The sequence below is a fragment of the Zalophus californianus genome, chromosome 1 (genome assembly GCF_009762305.2).
Source record: "Zalophus californianus isolate mZalCal1 chromosome 1, mZalCal1.pri.v2, whole genome shotgun sequence".
In the NCBI taxonomy this organism is placed as follows: Eukaryota; Metazoa; Chordata; class Mammalia; order Carnivora; family Otariidae; genus Zalophus; species Zalophus californianus.
The window spans coordinates 42,317,287-42,334,268 of record NC_045595.1 but is presented as its reverse complement, the minus strand read 5'-3'; the positions used below and the strand labels follow the sequence as shown (position 1 = coordinate 42,334,268).

General features: G+C 37.7%; 1 protein-coding gene across 18 annotated transcripts in view; it reads right to left on the bottom strand.

Moving 5' to 3' along the window:
- The window catches only part of CHL1 (cell adhesion molecule L1 like), a 209,788-nt gene that overhangs the window by 16,075 nt on the left and 176,731 nt on the right, over positions 1-16,982 (bottom strand). For all 18 annotated transcript variants that reach the window (XM_027585988.2, XM_027586000.2, XM_027585990.2 and 15 more), the window contains 8 exons: positions 15,301-15,425; positions 10,029-10,130; positions 9,612-9,809; positions 7,646-7,716; positions 3,885-4,107; positions 2,493-2,608; positions 2,159-2,363; positions 1,837-1,959 (listed from right to left, as the gene is read on the bottom strand). In XM_027585988.2, coding sequence (XP_027441789.1) covers positions 1,837-1,959; positions 2,159-2,363; positions 2,493-2,608; positions 3,885-4,107; positions 7,646-7,716; positions 9,612-9,809; positions 10,029-10,130; positions 15,301-15,425 — 1,163 coding nt within the window. The remainder of the gene's footprint in view (positions 1-1,836; positions 1,960-2,158; positions 2,364-2,492; positions 2,609-3,884; positions 4,108-7,645; positions 7,717-9,611; positions 9,810-10,028; positions 10,131-15,300; positions 15,426-16,982) is intronic.

Below are 16,982 nucleotides of genomic sequence, written 5' to 3'. Positions count from 1 at the left end.
TAAAAATTTTAAAATTTTAAAAAAAGAGATAAATTACCTAAAAATATTTCCATCACTTACTAGAAAGCAAAGTATACAATTATGTCATTTTATTAAAAAATCCACAGACTAAGCAATACAATAATTACTGCCGTTGTTAACTAATCACTGCCATTGTTAACGTTCCAGATCTAAGAACTTGTTTTTAAAATAATTTAAATCTTACATACAGCTCGACACAAAAGTTGGAAGTTAATTAACGCTGAGTTTCTTTACTGTTAGGATAAAGAAAAACCATAGCTTTACCAAACAAATTAACATTTAAAAAGTCTTCAAATATTTCTTCAGTGCTTTCTACATATTTGAAAACAAGTTCATGGAATACTATAGGCTTAAGAGCTCAGCATGGAGAATAAAACTGATTTAGGTTTAAATATTGCTTAATACTTACTTTACTACATGGCTCTAGGTAAGTTAACTCTGTATGACTCAATTCTCACATCCACAAAACAGTGAAAATACCTCCCTCATAGATTTTCTATTTTAATGAAAATAATACAGGGAGAGCACTTAGTACTGGTCCTGCTACATAGCAAACACTCAAAAAATGCTGAAATGCTACCTCTATTGGGATTATGTCTGTATCTATTTAATCATATGGCCCAAATCAGACAGGCCATCAGGAGCCAAACTCACGTACATGACCTGGATTGTGACAAGCTTTGAACTATGTGGAGGCCGAGGAGCATATCAGCTCCATCATCAAGGTGGCTTTTGCCAACGGCGTAGTCCTAGTGTTTCCACTGTTTGGAATTCATGTCCTCGAAGTCTAAAACTTTCCATGATTTCAGTTCCCTAATTTCCATTTTGAGATGATGCTTAGATGTGAAGACTGTTGGACATGGAAGGCACCATGATTAAAAATGACTTGATTTCCTCTAAACATGTTATTTTCAACCAAATGGCACAGCCGCACAAAGAGCAGGGTCCATTCTGAGTAATGGTCCAAAGACAACTCTTTAACGTTCTCAAAACAACCTGCCTACACCAGCGGGCTACCCATAGAGGATTCTACAAACAGTACATTTAGGGTTGAGACCAGAGCACATGTCAGAGAAAAAAGAGGCAGTGCAGTGTGGAAACTATGTGAGCTTTGAATCTCCGTGACATCATTTACTTACTCTTTTCTTTAGCATTTTTCTTAATTCTCAAGGCCACTCATATGTAAGTATTAAACATATGTCTTCTGGTACCTACTGACTCTTCTTCTAAAACAGGGATTGCCAAGCCTTTCTGAAAAGAACTAGACTGTATATATTTCAGCCTTTGTGAGCCACACCATCTCTGTCACAGCTACTCAGCTTGGGACACTGTAGTGAGAAGGCAGCTACAGACAAATGTAAATGACATGTATGGCCTGTTTATGGAAACATAAATCCAGCAGGCTGGATTTGGTCTGCAAGCCGATTTACAGACCCCTTTGTTGTAAGGAAGTATGCCAGCTTACCAACCGTGATCATTAGAATCTCAGCAGAGCAAAACAAATACTCAACCAAAAATGAAGTATTAATAGGTGAATCCAGGGGCACCTGGGTGGCTCAGGAGGTTGAGCATCCGACTCTTGGTTTTAGCTCAGGTCATGATCTCGTGGGTCATGGGAGCCAGCCCTGTATCGGGCTCTGCACTCTGCATGGAGTCTACTTGGGAGTCTCTCTCCCTCTCCCTGCCCCTCCTGCTCAATATTCTCTCTTTCTCAAATAAATAAATAAATAAATAAATAAATAAATAAATAAATAAATAAATAAATAAATAAATCTTTTAAAAAAATAGGTGGATCCAATTCAGACATCTACTTACTTATCTGATACTGTAATAGATAGCCAGTTAAGTTCCCATTCAATTTCTTAGGTAGTCCCCAGGTTAAAGTGGCAGTGTCTTTATCAACTTTGATGACCTTGAGAAAAGCTGGTTGTTCAGGTACTAGAAAACATAAGACCAAGAAGATAATTGGTAAATTTCTTTAAAAAAAAAAGCTCCATTAGATTCCAGTTTTCCATAGAAATTGAGAAGCTAACTCATATGAAGTACATATTTATTAACTACTAATAAGGAGGTAAATGTTTAATTTGGCCATTGGATAACTCCCATTGTTGGCATTATTCTTCACTGTTATTCTTACCTCCTTCTGGTGTTTGAAATATATAAGGCTCACTCTCTGGACCAGCTCCTTTGGAATTATAGGCTAAGACTGTTAAGTGAAATTCACTAAAGGCATCTAGAGAAGGAACCATTCCATAGTTTCTTTGTCCTGAAAATCTCAGAATGTTTACTTCTTTGGGATGTGCTCTTCCATCCAACAGACTTTTTGTTTTCCACCAATTTATCTGCAATGGAAATAGGAACCCTTTAACATATCAACCATGGTGGCAGATTCTCTTCTAGCTTCTTCTAAGATCAGTTCTTATTTGCATTTAAGATATTAATTCAGCAACAAGAAAATCTATGATAAAAACCTGATATCCTTTCAGATGTCCATGTACTCTGTCCTTTGGAATTGTTGACCAGGTAACTTTAACTAATGTGCTGTTTATAACGTCCACCCCATGGATCACTGGAGCTGTATCAGGATCTGTTAAGCACATAAGAATGACGAGCTTTCAATACCCTCAAATGTGATTATTAGAATCCTTTTCAAAAGGTGATTTTTCATATTGCTTAATCTGAGCACAGCACTCTTATGAAATCAATTCCAAATGGAACCAGGAGAGTTTCTCATTACAGAGGAGTTTCAGAGCCCAAATAGGTTTCTAGGAGGAGAGGATAGCTTATACCACACTAAGAAATGCAGTTTTCCAAGTGGATACAGTGTGGGCAGTGTAACTGGAACCAGTGGCCAGTGAAATATTCCGTGGGCATCTTGCCTTTAGAAGCAGATGAACTAAACAATATAACCAAAATTACTTGAGAGCTTGATCAATCTATCAATAACAATAGCTAACATTAACTGAGCACATGCTATGTGTAGGCACTGTTCTGAGCAACTGGCTCACTGGACTGGCTCATATAATCCTTAGAACAACCCTATAAAGTGGTATTATCCCCATTCTATAGGGGAAATAACTACAGAGGAATAAAACAAATGCAGGAGCAGCCAAGACAAATAATATCTTAGCTCACAGTGATATGCCCGGTGTAATTTTATTTGGGTAGAAGGATTTAGATAGCAGGTAAATAAGGAGTTAGTAATTTCACATTCTCAATCTGTTTCCATTCTTGGATCAAAGTATCACCTTGGATACTGGAAAAACAATGAGAATAACTCCTGTGTAGTGACATGGGATACACCATCTTTCCTTTTTTTAATCTATTTGTGGCAGTTATTATGGTATAAGAATTTAATAATGAGCATACCACTAATACCTCAAAACAGCGTGTGTGTGTGTGTGTGTGTGCATGCATGAGCGTGTGCATGTGTGTCTGTAATTCTATAGACAAATCTCAGTCTGTATTTCATCTGCATTAGGAAGGTTCCAAAAATATAACTGAGGCCAGGGATGGCAGCAGGTGGCTGTTAGAAAGTCTTTGACAAGTAAGGACAAATGTAACTGGAAACATTATGACAATTATGCTGCTTAACCATTTGTAGTGATGAGTACTGGTCTTTGATTTTTCATATAGAAATAGCTTTACTGGGAAACTGAATAAAATTAAAACTTTTAACATAATTCCTTATCACTCTATAATGATTGGCTATCCTGCAGTCAACCTTAAATTTCTTGTATCTCCCACAGCTAGTACATCCTCTTTGCATGCAGTAGTTGCTCAAAAATGGCATCAACAGAAATGCAATATATTTGAAAGAAATCGCTCTTGAAGTGCTTAGCAGTTTCGGGCACATCACTTACAGTCTTCTCCAGAATAGAGAATCACTGACTGAGGCTCAGGGCCGGAGCCAAGGTGATTGACGGCTTGGACTTGGACATCATAAGGAGCATAGACAGTAGGCGTCATCACCCGCAAGGTGTGGTTTGTGACGGTTTCTTCTTCCCACTCCACGGGGGCTCCCTGTGGCTTCCAGGTCACTCTGTACTCCAGTCCTGGTCCATTCTGCTCCATTGGTTTCAAAGGCTAGGACAGAAGGCAAGACTCCTCTAGTGTGATCGCAGATATGCTGAGTCAGAGACAGTGACAAGCCTCTCCAAATGGCAATAAGAAACACTACAACAGAGGGATCCTGTCTTGGAAGATTTTAAATCCCCCTCTTTGGTTTAGAAACACTTGTGAAAATTTTTTCTTTCTGTAAGTTTAGGTTTGAAAGTTAGTCCCTCCCCTCCCTAAGCAGTAAGAAGCCCACAATTTAGATGCCTTGATTATGCCCTTGTGATTAAATCTCACTGTTCATATATGAAAGAATTTACTAAGAAATTCCACAGAGGATTTTTGCTTTTGTCTATGCTTTCCTCTATACTCTACTTTTTTACTCCCAAAGAACTGGAAGATACAGAAAGGACATGATCATGAATTGTATGGTTGTGAGAGAGATTTCCCATGACTTTTCAGTCAGAACTCTTTCTATCTGACTCCATCCATCCTTCCCCATCTGCCTTCCAAAAGAAGAGAGAGATTGAGTAAACCTTTATTTCTGGATAATCTGCGTGTTATACATTAGTGCCTAGAAGATAGAGCTCCTCTCTCTAATAAAATAATTCCCCAGCTTCTTGACTATTTCTTTAAGAGAGAGTGCTCCCCACCCCGCAACCCCATCCCCACTTCCACTTTCTTTTGCTGGATAGGAAAATTTAGTGAAGGAATTTCTAGTATAGGGAATTGGTTATTTCCACTTTAGTTTTTTTTTAATTAAGCAATATTTTAATTAAAAAATTAACGTGATTTAAATCACCTGTTTCATTTCAAAAATGGGAATATGCATTCAAATGAATCATATATAGACTACATAAAAGAATGTGACTTAAGTCCTAGATTATAAGGTTCACCTATATAAACAGTAATTTTGTCTATATATATATATGTGTGTGTGTGTGTGTGTGTGTGTATATATATATATATATATATATATATATGAGTAATTCAATAATACCATATATATCGGGGAGCCTGGGTGACTTAGTCGGTTAAGCATCAGACTCTTGATTTCCACTCAGGTCACGTTTTCAGGGTCGTGAGATGGAGCCCTGCACCAGGCTCTGCACTGGGGGTGTGGAGCCTGCTTAAGATTCTCTCTCTCCCTCTGGCCCTCCTCCTACTGCTTGCTCTCTCTCTCTCTCAAAATAATAATAAAATGAAATGAAATGAAATAAACAAAATAAAATAAATAAAATAATAAATAAAATAAAATAAAATAATGTCATATACAATGTTTTCTTACAGAATTTGCAATGCTTCTTGACTCAATCTAACTTAGTAAAATATTTTTAGATGGACTGGTTGGAATTAGGTTGAAAGTAATGCTGTATCAGGAAAACAATTTCAAGTCTATGCTAACTCCAAGGTGAATATTTAAATTAGCTATGAGAAAAAAAATCAGAACAAAACCTTTCTGAGATTTCACAACCATTATTTATACTTTGCATTCTAAGTTTTGCACCAAGATAATTTTCACTACCATACAAATATAAATCCACCAGGGCCTTTAGCAGTGCCCAGATGAATCAGGCCAGAAGCTTTTAGTTTCATACTGCAATCTGGAATTACAATTTCCTTCAGTCTCTACCAACAATAAATGAGTACAAATAAAATTATTCAATTTACACATGTTTCGTTCCAAGGAAAGGAGCTACATTTAATGAAGCTCTCCTGTAAATTTTAAAATAAAACTGCCACCATAATTAACACTTTTAAGAAAAATCTTATCTAAATTACCAGGCCCTTTGGTGCCTAGACTCCAGAAGAAACAGCAGGAGAATTCTGTACTTGCTTTCAGACAATGGGCAACAAAACCACAGCAAATTCTTAAACAGGCCCCCAACAAAGATAGCAGACCAGAGGAGCCAAAGCAGAGGTGGGAGTGGGGGTCTTCTTTTCATCACTGACTGAGCGCATGACATCTGGGGAAGGTCATTAAAATGAGAGTCCCAGCTCTCTCTATGAAATGTACGGCTGATACCATCCAGCTCCTGTCTCCCTTCTGAAGGAGTGCTGAGGATTAATGAGCTGATGTTGGTGGAACATGGTGTGCTTCTCTGAGGAACTGACCTGATAATTACATACTATTATTTTCAGCTAACCAGTTATATCATCTATCTTATGGAAATTGCTAGGGAACTTAGGAGAGAAAAAGACAGATACTCTACAAGAATGAGATATTAACATAATTTCAGATTATAAATTAAGCAATTATGAAGACAATGTGGTAGCAAATATGTGTGGCCACAAATTCAAGGAAAGAAACGATATTCTTGAATATACTTAGATTCTGTGTATTACCAATTTTTTTCCAATTTTAAATTTGCAAAACTTAATTTCACTGAAGTGGGAAAAGTGGGTTAGTGTTGATATAAAAATATTGAGTGAAAAAAATCAGACTAAATTTTATACCTCCTAAAATTCTTCCCAAAAGTCATATCTGGAAAAAGGTTTGGAAATGAATTAGTGTATTCCCGCATAAATTCAAAAATGTTCTACATTTGGGGCACCTGGGTGGCTCAGTAGTTAAGCATCTGCCTTCAGCTCAGGTCATGATCCCAGGGTCCTGGGATCGAGCCCCACATTGGGCTCCCTGCTCAGCGGGGAGCCTGCTTCTCCCTCCCCCACTCCCCCTGCTTGTGTTCCCTCTCTCGCTGTGTCTCTCTCTGTCAAATAAATAATATGTAAAATTCAATGAATTTAAGGTTGGAAGTCTATTATTAATCAGAATGTCTGAATGGTAATCTATATTCAAGTAGGTTAAATTATTTGTTCATGAATATGTCCGCATAGAGGGGGGAGAAAGTTACCCACTGTTACAGAAGGAATTTAGAAATGACACTCAAAACAATTAAAGTTCTCTGAACAGATATAAGATTTTACACCATATTCAAAGACAAAGTCTATTTCATAACCTTTAATAGAAATATGTAAAGGGGTGAAAAGTGCAATTTGAAGTCCAAAGATACTTATGGTAGGTTTGTTGATTTCTAGTGGTATTTTAGTGGTATGGTGACAGGCAAGACTGCCTACCACCCTGTCCTCAGTTCCTATATCTAGAAAAAGGCAATAATGACAAAGCTGTTCTCAGAAAAGAGCATACAAAATGCTTAATAGTGCTTAAAAGGAGCAGCTATTTATTTGTCAGACATCCTTCTGATATGCATAATATTTATTAGACCATGTACTAAAATTTAGGAAAGTTTTTCAGTATTTTTTGAACAAGAGACAATTTAGAATATTGGTTGTAAAAATACTAGGAATCTGAAACTTTTGATAATGGCTTGCAATTAAATCAACCTGTAAAACCTTCCTTACATTATTTACCACTGTTTAACTATATCTCATAACATTCTAATCACAATGATCTATAAAATATACAAATGAAATATATTTATAAAACATACAAATCTTATATCTTTGTTCTTAAAAAATATTTTTCCATCATTACACTTAGCATGCAGACCTAAAATAAAGAAAAAAAGAACACAAAGTAGTGTATAACACATTAGAAAATACACACCTCCCATTTTATAATCATTTCCTTGGGTTGAGAAGCTTGAACCCTTATGTTTTGTGGATTCTTGTCTGGAGCTGAAAAATTGTAAGTATTAAAATTACTTTTTGCAATTTTATGGTCCATAGGTAAATCAGCACATCATCCCACCACCCCCTAAATCAGATTTTTAAATAACTTTGATTGTATTCATTTATTTCTATCTGGCCCAGTTTGTAAAGACTTTTCACCAGCTTTATTGAGAGACAATTGACATAAAACACTGTGTAAGTTTAAGGTATACAATGTAATAGTTTCATATATGTGTGTGTTTATAGATCTGTGTGTGTGTATATATCTCCAATCTATAGATAGACATTTTATATTTATGTGTATATGTTGTAAAATGATTACCACCATAAGGCTAGTTAACACATCCATGGCCTCACAAAGGCAGCTTTTAAATATATATTTTATTTAAAGGAGTAAACTCATATGCATGAAGTGATACTATTATTATTCAATGGGAAGTAGATTTACTTTAGATATCTTCATTATAAAACTGCTCTTTAAATTTTTCAACCTGCTTTTTTAAAAATAATCCTAAACCTACTTTTTTTTTTAATCCTTTCTCTCTTTTTTTTTTAAGATTTTATTTATTTATTTGACAGAGAGAGAGAGAGGCACAACCAGAGAGGGAACATAAGCAGGGGGAGTGGGAGAGGGAGAAGAAGGCTCCTGGCTGAGCAGGAAGGCAGATGCAGGGCTCGATCCCAGGACCCTGGGATCATGACCTGAGCTGAAGGCAGATGCTTAACGACTGAGACAACCAGGTGCCCCCTAAACCTACTTTTTAAATATACATTTTAATTTTAAACCTGCTTTCCTTTTTCTATTAGAATTATTGTTAGAAATGTGTGTTGTGAATATCTACCTCTAAGCTAATAAAATTAAACATCATCATGTATTAATTTCAACAGCCAACTATTAGGGACAACAAAAAGGTAACAGCAGATAATGTGCCCGTGAAATATATTCAAATGGATCCATTTAATAAGAAAGGGCTAAGTGTAGTTTTACTGCCAAATGCAACTTACATTTCAATCACACAAGTATCTGATTCAGTCACTATCTCTTCTTATTTTTTCCTCAATCCAAAATGGAAATTATACCCTAGCTTATTTATTTTGCTCCAGGGAAAAGAACAATAATACCATGCTATGATCACACTGTTGACCAATGACAATTAAGTAATAACACAAATTTTAGTATTAATCATTCTTGAGATTTAAAAAAAAATTCTAGAAATTTAGATAGATATCAGATATCTATTTAGATATTAAGAAACAATAAATATAGTAAATGTATAAAAGTAATGATATGAAATAATTAAGGTGCCTACAGTGAATGTTTTATTTCAGAAAGTTGAATAAAAAGAAAAATAAAGGGAGAAAGCTCATTTTCTATATATTGAACCTCAGTTTATAACATACTTGATATCTGATTTTAACATGAGACTTATCTATCACGAATAACTCAGAGTAATGTTTGCCCATATACCTCCCTGTAATCTCCGGCTCTCTATCAAACATATATACTACTTATGAATCTGATGTACTTTGAATATTTGTGTGCTGTCAGTTCACAGAACTTTTCAAGCTCTCTAGGAGAAGAAATTGAAAACCCTACATCTTCGGCGCCTGGGTGGCTCAGTAGGTTAAGCGCCTGCCTTCAACTCGGTTCATGATCCCAGGGTCCTGGGATCCAGTCCTGAATCGGGAATCCCTGCTCAGTGGGGAGTCTGCTTCTCCCTCTACCCCTCCCCCCTGCTCATGATCTCTCTCCCGCTCGCTCTCTCTCTCAGATAAATAAATAAAATCTTTGAAATATAAAAAAAATAAAACCCTATATCACACTATCAATCTTTTTCTAAAGATGTTGAAAGATGGAGAAAACTAAAATATTTTCTCAGAAAATATGAGAAGCCACATACCTGCCGGAGGTGTTTCATGATGGTCCGACGGCTGGCTGGGTTGGCTTCTCCCTACTTCATTCACAGCTATGACCCTGAACTGGTATCTGACGTATGGAGCCAAAGATAGTGTGACTATTGTTTCTTTGCCTTGGACTCTAGCCAATTCCTCCCATCGACCAGGTTCTTCTTTATTTCCTTCAAATTCAACAATATACTCTGGCCGTAGAAAGTAGAAGCATAGAGGGGAAAAAAAATCAAAAACATTAGAATGGATTTAGTATTTTTAAGTTACACTAACATTTACACATAGTATAAAAAGTTTTAAAGGATGTTTTAAGAAGGATTATCTAGCAACTGTGGTTAAAAAAAAAAAGGCTTGAATATTAATTTTGACTCAGGAGTTTAAGGAGCATAGTTATCCCAAGTCCTCCCTACCGCTAATATGGCTATTGTGGTCATCTCCAGCTTCCCACGTCAGCCGAACACTTCTGTTCTGTCTTTCAGACAATTGTAGGTTCTCTGGTGGATCCGGAACATCTAATTAATAATAAAAATAAAAGTAGGGAGAATGCAGACCATGCCTTTGTAACCCCATTTCCTCACCAAGGCACATTGCCACCCCCTTTCTCTCTGGGCTCTGGTCTCTAGGTCCAATCATCCACATCTCAGCAGACCTTCTGGCTCTTTTTTTTTTTTTTTTTTTAAGATTTTATTTATTTATTAGAGAAAGAGAGAGAGCACAAGCTGGGGGAGAGGCAGAGAGAGAGAGAGAGAGAGAGAGAGAAACTGGCTCCCCATGGAGCAGGAAGACCAACACGGGGCTCGATCCCAGGACCCAAGGATCATGACCCAAGCCAAAGGCAGACACCCAACCAACTGAGCCACCCAGGCGCCTCAACCCTTCTGGATCTATTTCAAATGCAGCTTCAGGCACATCTACTCCCTTGTGTAATATTCTCACCCTCTACTCTGATTCCAGTTCTCAAAGGGTATCCTTGACCATGGGCATCAGAATTCTTTTAGGAGTAGTTATTAGCAATGAAGCTTTGGGGAACCTGGGTGGTACATTTGGTTGGACAACCAACTCAGTTTCAGCTCAGGTCATGATCTCAGGGTCATGAGATTGAGCTCCGGCCCCGTGCTCAGCATGGAGTCCACTTAAGTTTCTCTTTCCCTTTCCTTCTGCCCCTCCCCCTGCTCTCTCTCTCTTTCTAAACATAAATAAATAAATCTTTAAAAATAAATCAAGATTGGGGCACCTGGGTGGCTCAGTCGTTAAGTGTCTGCCTTCGGCTCAGGGCATGATCCCAGGGTCCTGGGATCGAGCCCCGCATTGGGCTCCCTGCTCAGCAGGAAACCTGCTTCTCCTTCTCCCACTCCCCCTGCTTGTGTTCCCTCTTTCACTGTGTCTCTCTCCGTCAAATAAATAAATAAAATCTTTAAAAATAAATAAATAAAAATAAAAATAAATGAAGATTTATTTCTGGACCCTAGATCTCTCTGGCATACTGCAGGAGCTGGGACCAGGAATCTGCATTTCTAAACGATTGCCCTGGGTTATAATTATGCACAATTTTGAGAAACATGATCTACCTCAAGTAGATCCGTGTCTTTCAGCTCATATGCTTATTTATATGCCTGATTCATTTCCTGTATACGACAGATCTTCAAGAGTAGGCCTGCATTTTATTAATATTTGCATCACCAACAGTGCTTTGCATATAAATGTTTTGTGACTAAATGAATAAGTGAATAGTATATTATCATTTCAATCATGCATGTAATTACCATATTAGAGCAATAAAATTAGGTCCTATGACTATAGGAAAATAAGATAAAGAATATGAACTCAGGCTTTCTTTTCTGCATGCTTTGGATTTTTATTGTAATTTCTAACAATGAATTCTCAGTACATTATAGCAACTTTATACTCTCTTGGCCTAGAGTTTTGAAAGAGTAGGAAGGCAGTTTATATTGGAAGAGAAAAATTTGGCACTGATAAATATTGGGTCAGAAACTATAAAACTGAGTAGGTGATGACTTTTTTTAAGTTTTTATTTAAATTGCAGTTAGCTAACATACAATGTAATATTCGTTTCAGGTGTACAAAATAGTGACTCAATACTTCTATGCATCACAACCAGTGCACTCCTTAATCCCCTTCACCTATTTGACCCATTCCCGCCACCCACCGCCCTTCTGGTAACCATCAGTTTGTCCTCTATAGTTAAAAGTCTGTTTCTTGGTTTGCCTCTATCTTTTTTTCCCCCTTTGCTTTGTTTTGTTTCTTAAATTCCACATATGAATGAAAAGATATAGTATGTCTTTCTCTGACTTATTTTGCTTAACATAATACTCTCTACCCACCCATGTTGCTGCAAATGGCAAGATTTCATTCCTTTTTATGGCTGAGTAATTATATGTATGTATATGTACACACACACATACATACACACACACACACACACACTACTTCCTTTTTATCCATTGATCAGTTGATGGACACTTGGGGTGCATGTATACTTTTAATTTAGTATTTTTGTATTCTTTGGGTAAATACCTACTAGTGTGATTGCTGGATTGTAGGATAGCTCTATTTTTAGCTTTTTGAGGAATCTCCATACTGTTTTCCACAGTGGCTGTACCAGTTTGCATTCCCACTAATAGAGCAAGAGAGTTCCCCTTTCTCCACATCCTTGCCAACACCTGTTGTGTCTTGTGTTGTTGGTTTAGCCATTCTGACATGTGTGAGGTGATATCTCATTGTAGTTTTGATTTGCATTTCCCTGATGATGAGTGATGTTGAGCATCCTTTCATGTGTCTATTGGCCATCTGTATGTCTTCTTTGGAAAAATGTATATTTATGTCTTCTGCCCATTTTTTAACTGGATTATTCAGTTTTGGGGTGTTGAGTTTTGTAAGTTCTTTATATATTTTGGATTCCAAGTAGGTGATGACTTTAAGAGTGTTAAGAGTTTCCATGGAAATTTTTATTAAAATAAAAGCAATTGTAAAACAAAACAAACAAACAAAACTTATCCCTAATGGTCTTTACTTCCAAAATTTGGTTTCAATGCTCTCTTGTATTCAGGGACATTTATCTTTTCTCAGAGGAGATAATTAAGTAATATCTCATAGGGCCTTCCCATGGGCTCTTTATTCTCCAAGTGGGAAGCAACATCTATCACCCATGCTGAGTACTTGCCGACTGCTGGAAATTTACACTGGCAAAAAATACATTGTTTTAAAATGTGGTCACTGACTGTGCATAAACTTTAGGGCCTTAAATAAATTATTTCCTCAACAGTTCTCAGATCTGTGAGCTCAGAGAATTTACATTTGTCTTCAGCACTGAAGAGCTCACGCATTTTTAAACTTACCTGAAGGAACCAATACAGCCTGTAGCATCTGACATTAAAATGTGCTTTTTCCAAGAATATGGAACTAAGCTGATGGGCTGCATTGATCCTTAAAAGACTGATACTCTTAAAGGACAGTTACTTCTAATTGAAATGGGTCAAGCATGTTTGCAAAAATTGTTTTCTCAGGAAAAGGAGTTTTTATAAAAACTACACAGGGATCTAGTTGTTATTGTCTGTTAGTGAGATACGCTTCCTAAGACCAAGGATTGGTCTAAAAAATTAGAAGGCAAACTCCTAGAAGTGGTTAAGAAAATGAAATCTGTGTCATAGAATATTTTTAAATTAATTTACTTTTATTCTTAAAAAATTGGTAAAAAAAACCTTCATATGTAAATATTACATACAATCATAGCAACTATTTATTAAAATTATCAAAATTTAATGGTTCTACAAGATGGTAGCCTAATTACAAGACTGAAATATTAAATTTTATAAGGCAATTTGACAGCATGAACCAAGCAGTAGGGAGCCCAATCCCTTTGCTGGCTCCAGAGCTCAAAATATTGAGGAACAAAGTCTATGGATCCTGAGACTTACCCCTACACTTGTGGTGGCCTGGAATAAACTCCAGTGTTACCTGAAGCTCCATTATTTTATCTGGTGACTTACTAGTGAAATAATTCCTACAGGGTGGAAACTTTCTGTTTGTAGTCCCCTAAGTAGCTGAATTCCTATGGCCAAACATCTCACCTAAAGGTACAATTCTATCGAACCAAGTCCATTCCCTCTACTACCTGGGCAGTGTGTGTGTGTGTGTGTGTGTGTGTGTGTGTGTGTGTGTGTGTGTGTGTGTGTGTGTGTGTGAGAGAGAGAGAGAGAGAGAGAGAGAGAGTATAGAACCCAGTCTACCTGGGCAGTGTGTGTGTGTGTGTGTGTGTGTGTGTGTGTGTGTGTGTGAGAGAGAGAGAGAGAGAGAGAGAGGAGAGAGAGAGTATAGAACCCAGTCTGGTGACCATTTGCTTCACTTGAAGAGCTCCATCCTGTTTACTCATTTTTCACATCCAACCTCCAAAGAAACTGAATTATTTCCTCTCAGCCTGTACTTCTGTTAGCAACCTACCTGCGGATCCCAGCAACCAGAGAGCTAAAGATACAAACACCTGTTAATAATAACGATTAATCTACACATCTAATAAAGGAGTTTAGGCAAAATCAAACACTTTCAAAAAATATCAGAAAACTTAAAAGAAAGACTAAATGGTGCCCACGGAAACAAAATTATAAAAGAAAACTATAAAAAAAAAGTTTCTATCAAACAGGGTCCCAGCAGAAATTAAACAGTTCACACAATTTGGATAGTACCAAGAGTTGTTGTTGTTGTTGTTGTTTTTTCAAAGGATCATTGGCAGAATACCTGGGGTGAGGGTGGAGGGAGCAGTTAACAGAATCTTATCAGGAAGGATTTTGTGAAGAGATCCTCCCTGGGAGAAATCAATGACTTTGGACACAGCCTGCAGGGAGGGAATTTGGAGAATAAACACACCCACCCACCCATCCTCCTCTATTTCCAGAGCTCCCCACTGGCGGAACCAAATGGAAGTTTGAGCGTGAGTGGTTTGTTGGTGTTGTCCGCATCCCTCAGGTTAACATATCAGAGAGGTTGTGGAGAGTGAATCTGGCAAGGGAACTGAAGAAGAGATGGTCTAGGAGATGGTTTCAGAGCTAAAGGTGGTCTAAGAGATGCTCCAGGCTGGTCTAAGAGGTTTAAAGATGGGTGATTGCAGGGCTAATTGTGTTGATTACACTAGTACAGTATGCAAAGCATTTCCTAATTAGCATTATCATTAAAAAAAAAAAAATCAATGGCATTCCTTTGCAGAACTCTTGAACTCTGCTCCTTTCCTGGAACACTGAGAACTCAATCCGAGTCTCTGGTTTAGAGCATGACCACTGAGCCACCACCACGGGAAGCCTAGCCTGATCTCCCCAGCCTAACCCATCTCCATTCCTCAGTTCTATTTCTCTGCATGCTAGGAAAGGGCAGCTCGAGTGCCCTGACAACTCGAGCATGCTTCTGTTTTCTTTCTGCCGATAACATCGCCTACCTCCCACGGCTATTGGCAACATTACCCATGCAGTGAAAAGAAATTAAGCATTAACTAATTTCTTTAAAGCCAGAAGAGGAGAAAGCATTTGAAAGTGGAATGACTATTTAAATGAAAAATTCAAACGAACAGTATATGTGCAGGCACTCAAATGATTGTTGATTTAACGGCCTAAGAACAATGGAATTTAATCAGTGATGGGGAAGAAATGAACAGAGATTTCTCGTTAGTGCACTTACCGAGGACAGTTACTTGAGTTACATCAGTAACACTATCCAGAGCAGTTTGAGCTGAACAGGAGTAAATACCTTGATCCTCTAAGGTGACATTAGATATCGTCAAATTAGCTCCATCGATAATTATCCTACCAGTAAAAAAATTGAGTACACAATGAGGATGAAAACAACAGAAACATATATGCAAAAATATATATTCCCCAAAGGAAAAAAAAATTCAAGAGTCAACAAAACAAAACACAGCTTCACATGATGCAAATTTTATTGGTGCTACAGTTGAAACTGGAGATGAAATGTCACTTGAACGACTGTCTACACAGCCATGAAAGCTATCAGTTGGTTTGGTTTTGTTTTAATTACCAAGTCCAGCCATCTGTGATGCATGGGTCAGTGATAGAACTGTGTTGCCTGGTGTTTCTAACGACTGTACTATGTTATAATAGTTAAGATACATTTGGATAATTCTTAAGGTTTGTTAAGGGAATCACCTACATAGGATCAACTGGGGCGCTTCTTACAAAGGTACATTCCTGAATCACGCCCACATCTACAGAGCCAGACTGACCTGGAGTCTGGTAATCTGTGTTTTTGACAAGGGTCCTTTTTCTCCACCCCTCTACTTCACATGTAGAATGACCATCTGATAAATCTGGTAACAATTGCACTGGGATTTTTTTTGAACAGTAGAGGGCAGACTAGTACCGCTTTTTTGCAAATCACTGGCCACTAGCTTTTTATCATTTGTTCTATTTTGCCAATTTGTAATCCAGTTTAGGACACGAAAATTTCTTTACTATAAATTATACCTTTTACCCTATATCTATGTATTGTCAACTTAACTATTTAAGCACTTTTAGGAAAATTAAGTTCCACTAAATTGAAATATATTTACAACAGTTTGCTATGTAGTTGAAATAAATAATGTCCTTGTGGAAGGGACTTATATGATTGACATTTCTGATGTATAACTCACTTAACCTCTTCGGCCCCCTGCCTACCTACCAATAAGAAGTTGTCCCAGCAGAACGTGAAAGACAGGAGCTTACTAATGGTTAGCAGATACCTGTGATCTCAGCTCCCTGCTAGAATTCCATGCCCGCTCCGGGCCCCAGTCAACCCCAGCAGCAAGTGTTACTCCCCGCCTTCCCCACTCCAGAGATCTCTTCTAAGAGATTCTAGCTAAGGTTACTGTTCTTCACCCCTACCCTAGGGAAAACTGGCAGAACATCTGTGTCACTTTGCTTAGTTCACTGAGATAGAGGTTCATTTGAGTGTCAGCCCCAGGAGCCTACAGAAACTATTCAACTGGGCCACACAAAGGATGTTTGGAGTTTCTGGGATCAGGGCCTAAATATGCAGGTCCCATCACCAACTAGGCACCAATCTCTGATTCCCTTTTTGGCTGTAGCCCAGAGGTCATATGCAAGACCCCAGGCAACTAGGCAGTAGTGACAAAAGACGGAGAATATGGAGAGATCCCAGCAGTTGATAGATCGCCTTAAGACCTAACCTAAGGGTGAAGATCTCTACTGCAATGTGTAGTCTTTTAGGTCCATAATTAATCTCTTGTCTCAGTGACAACTAGTCGTTAATACATACGCTCCTTTCCACAAACTCTTATGTATGCAGGAGGGATGAGATGGAATCAATTAAGTACCCAGCCGAGACCAAAGCCCCTGCACGGA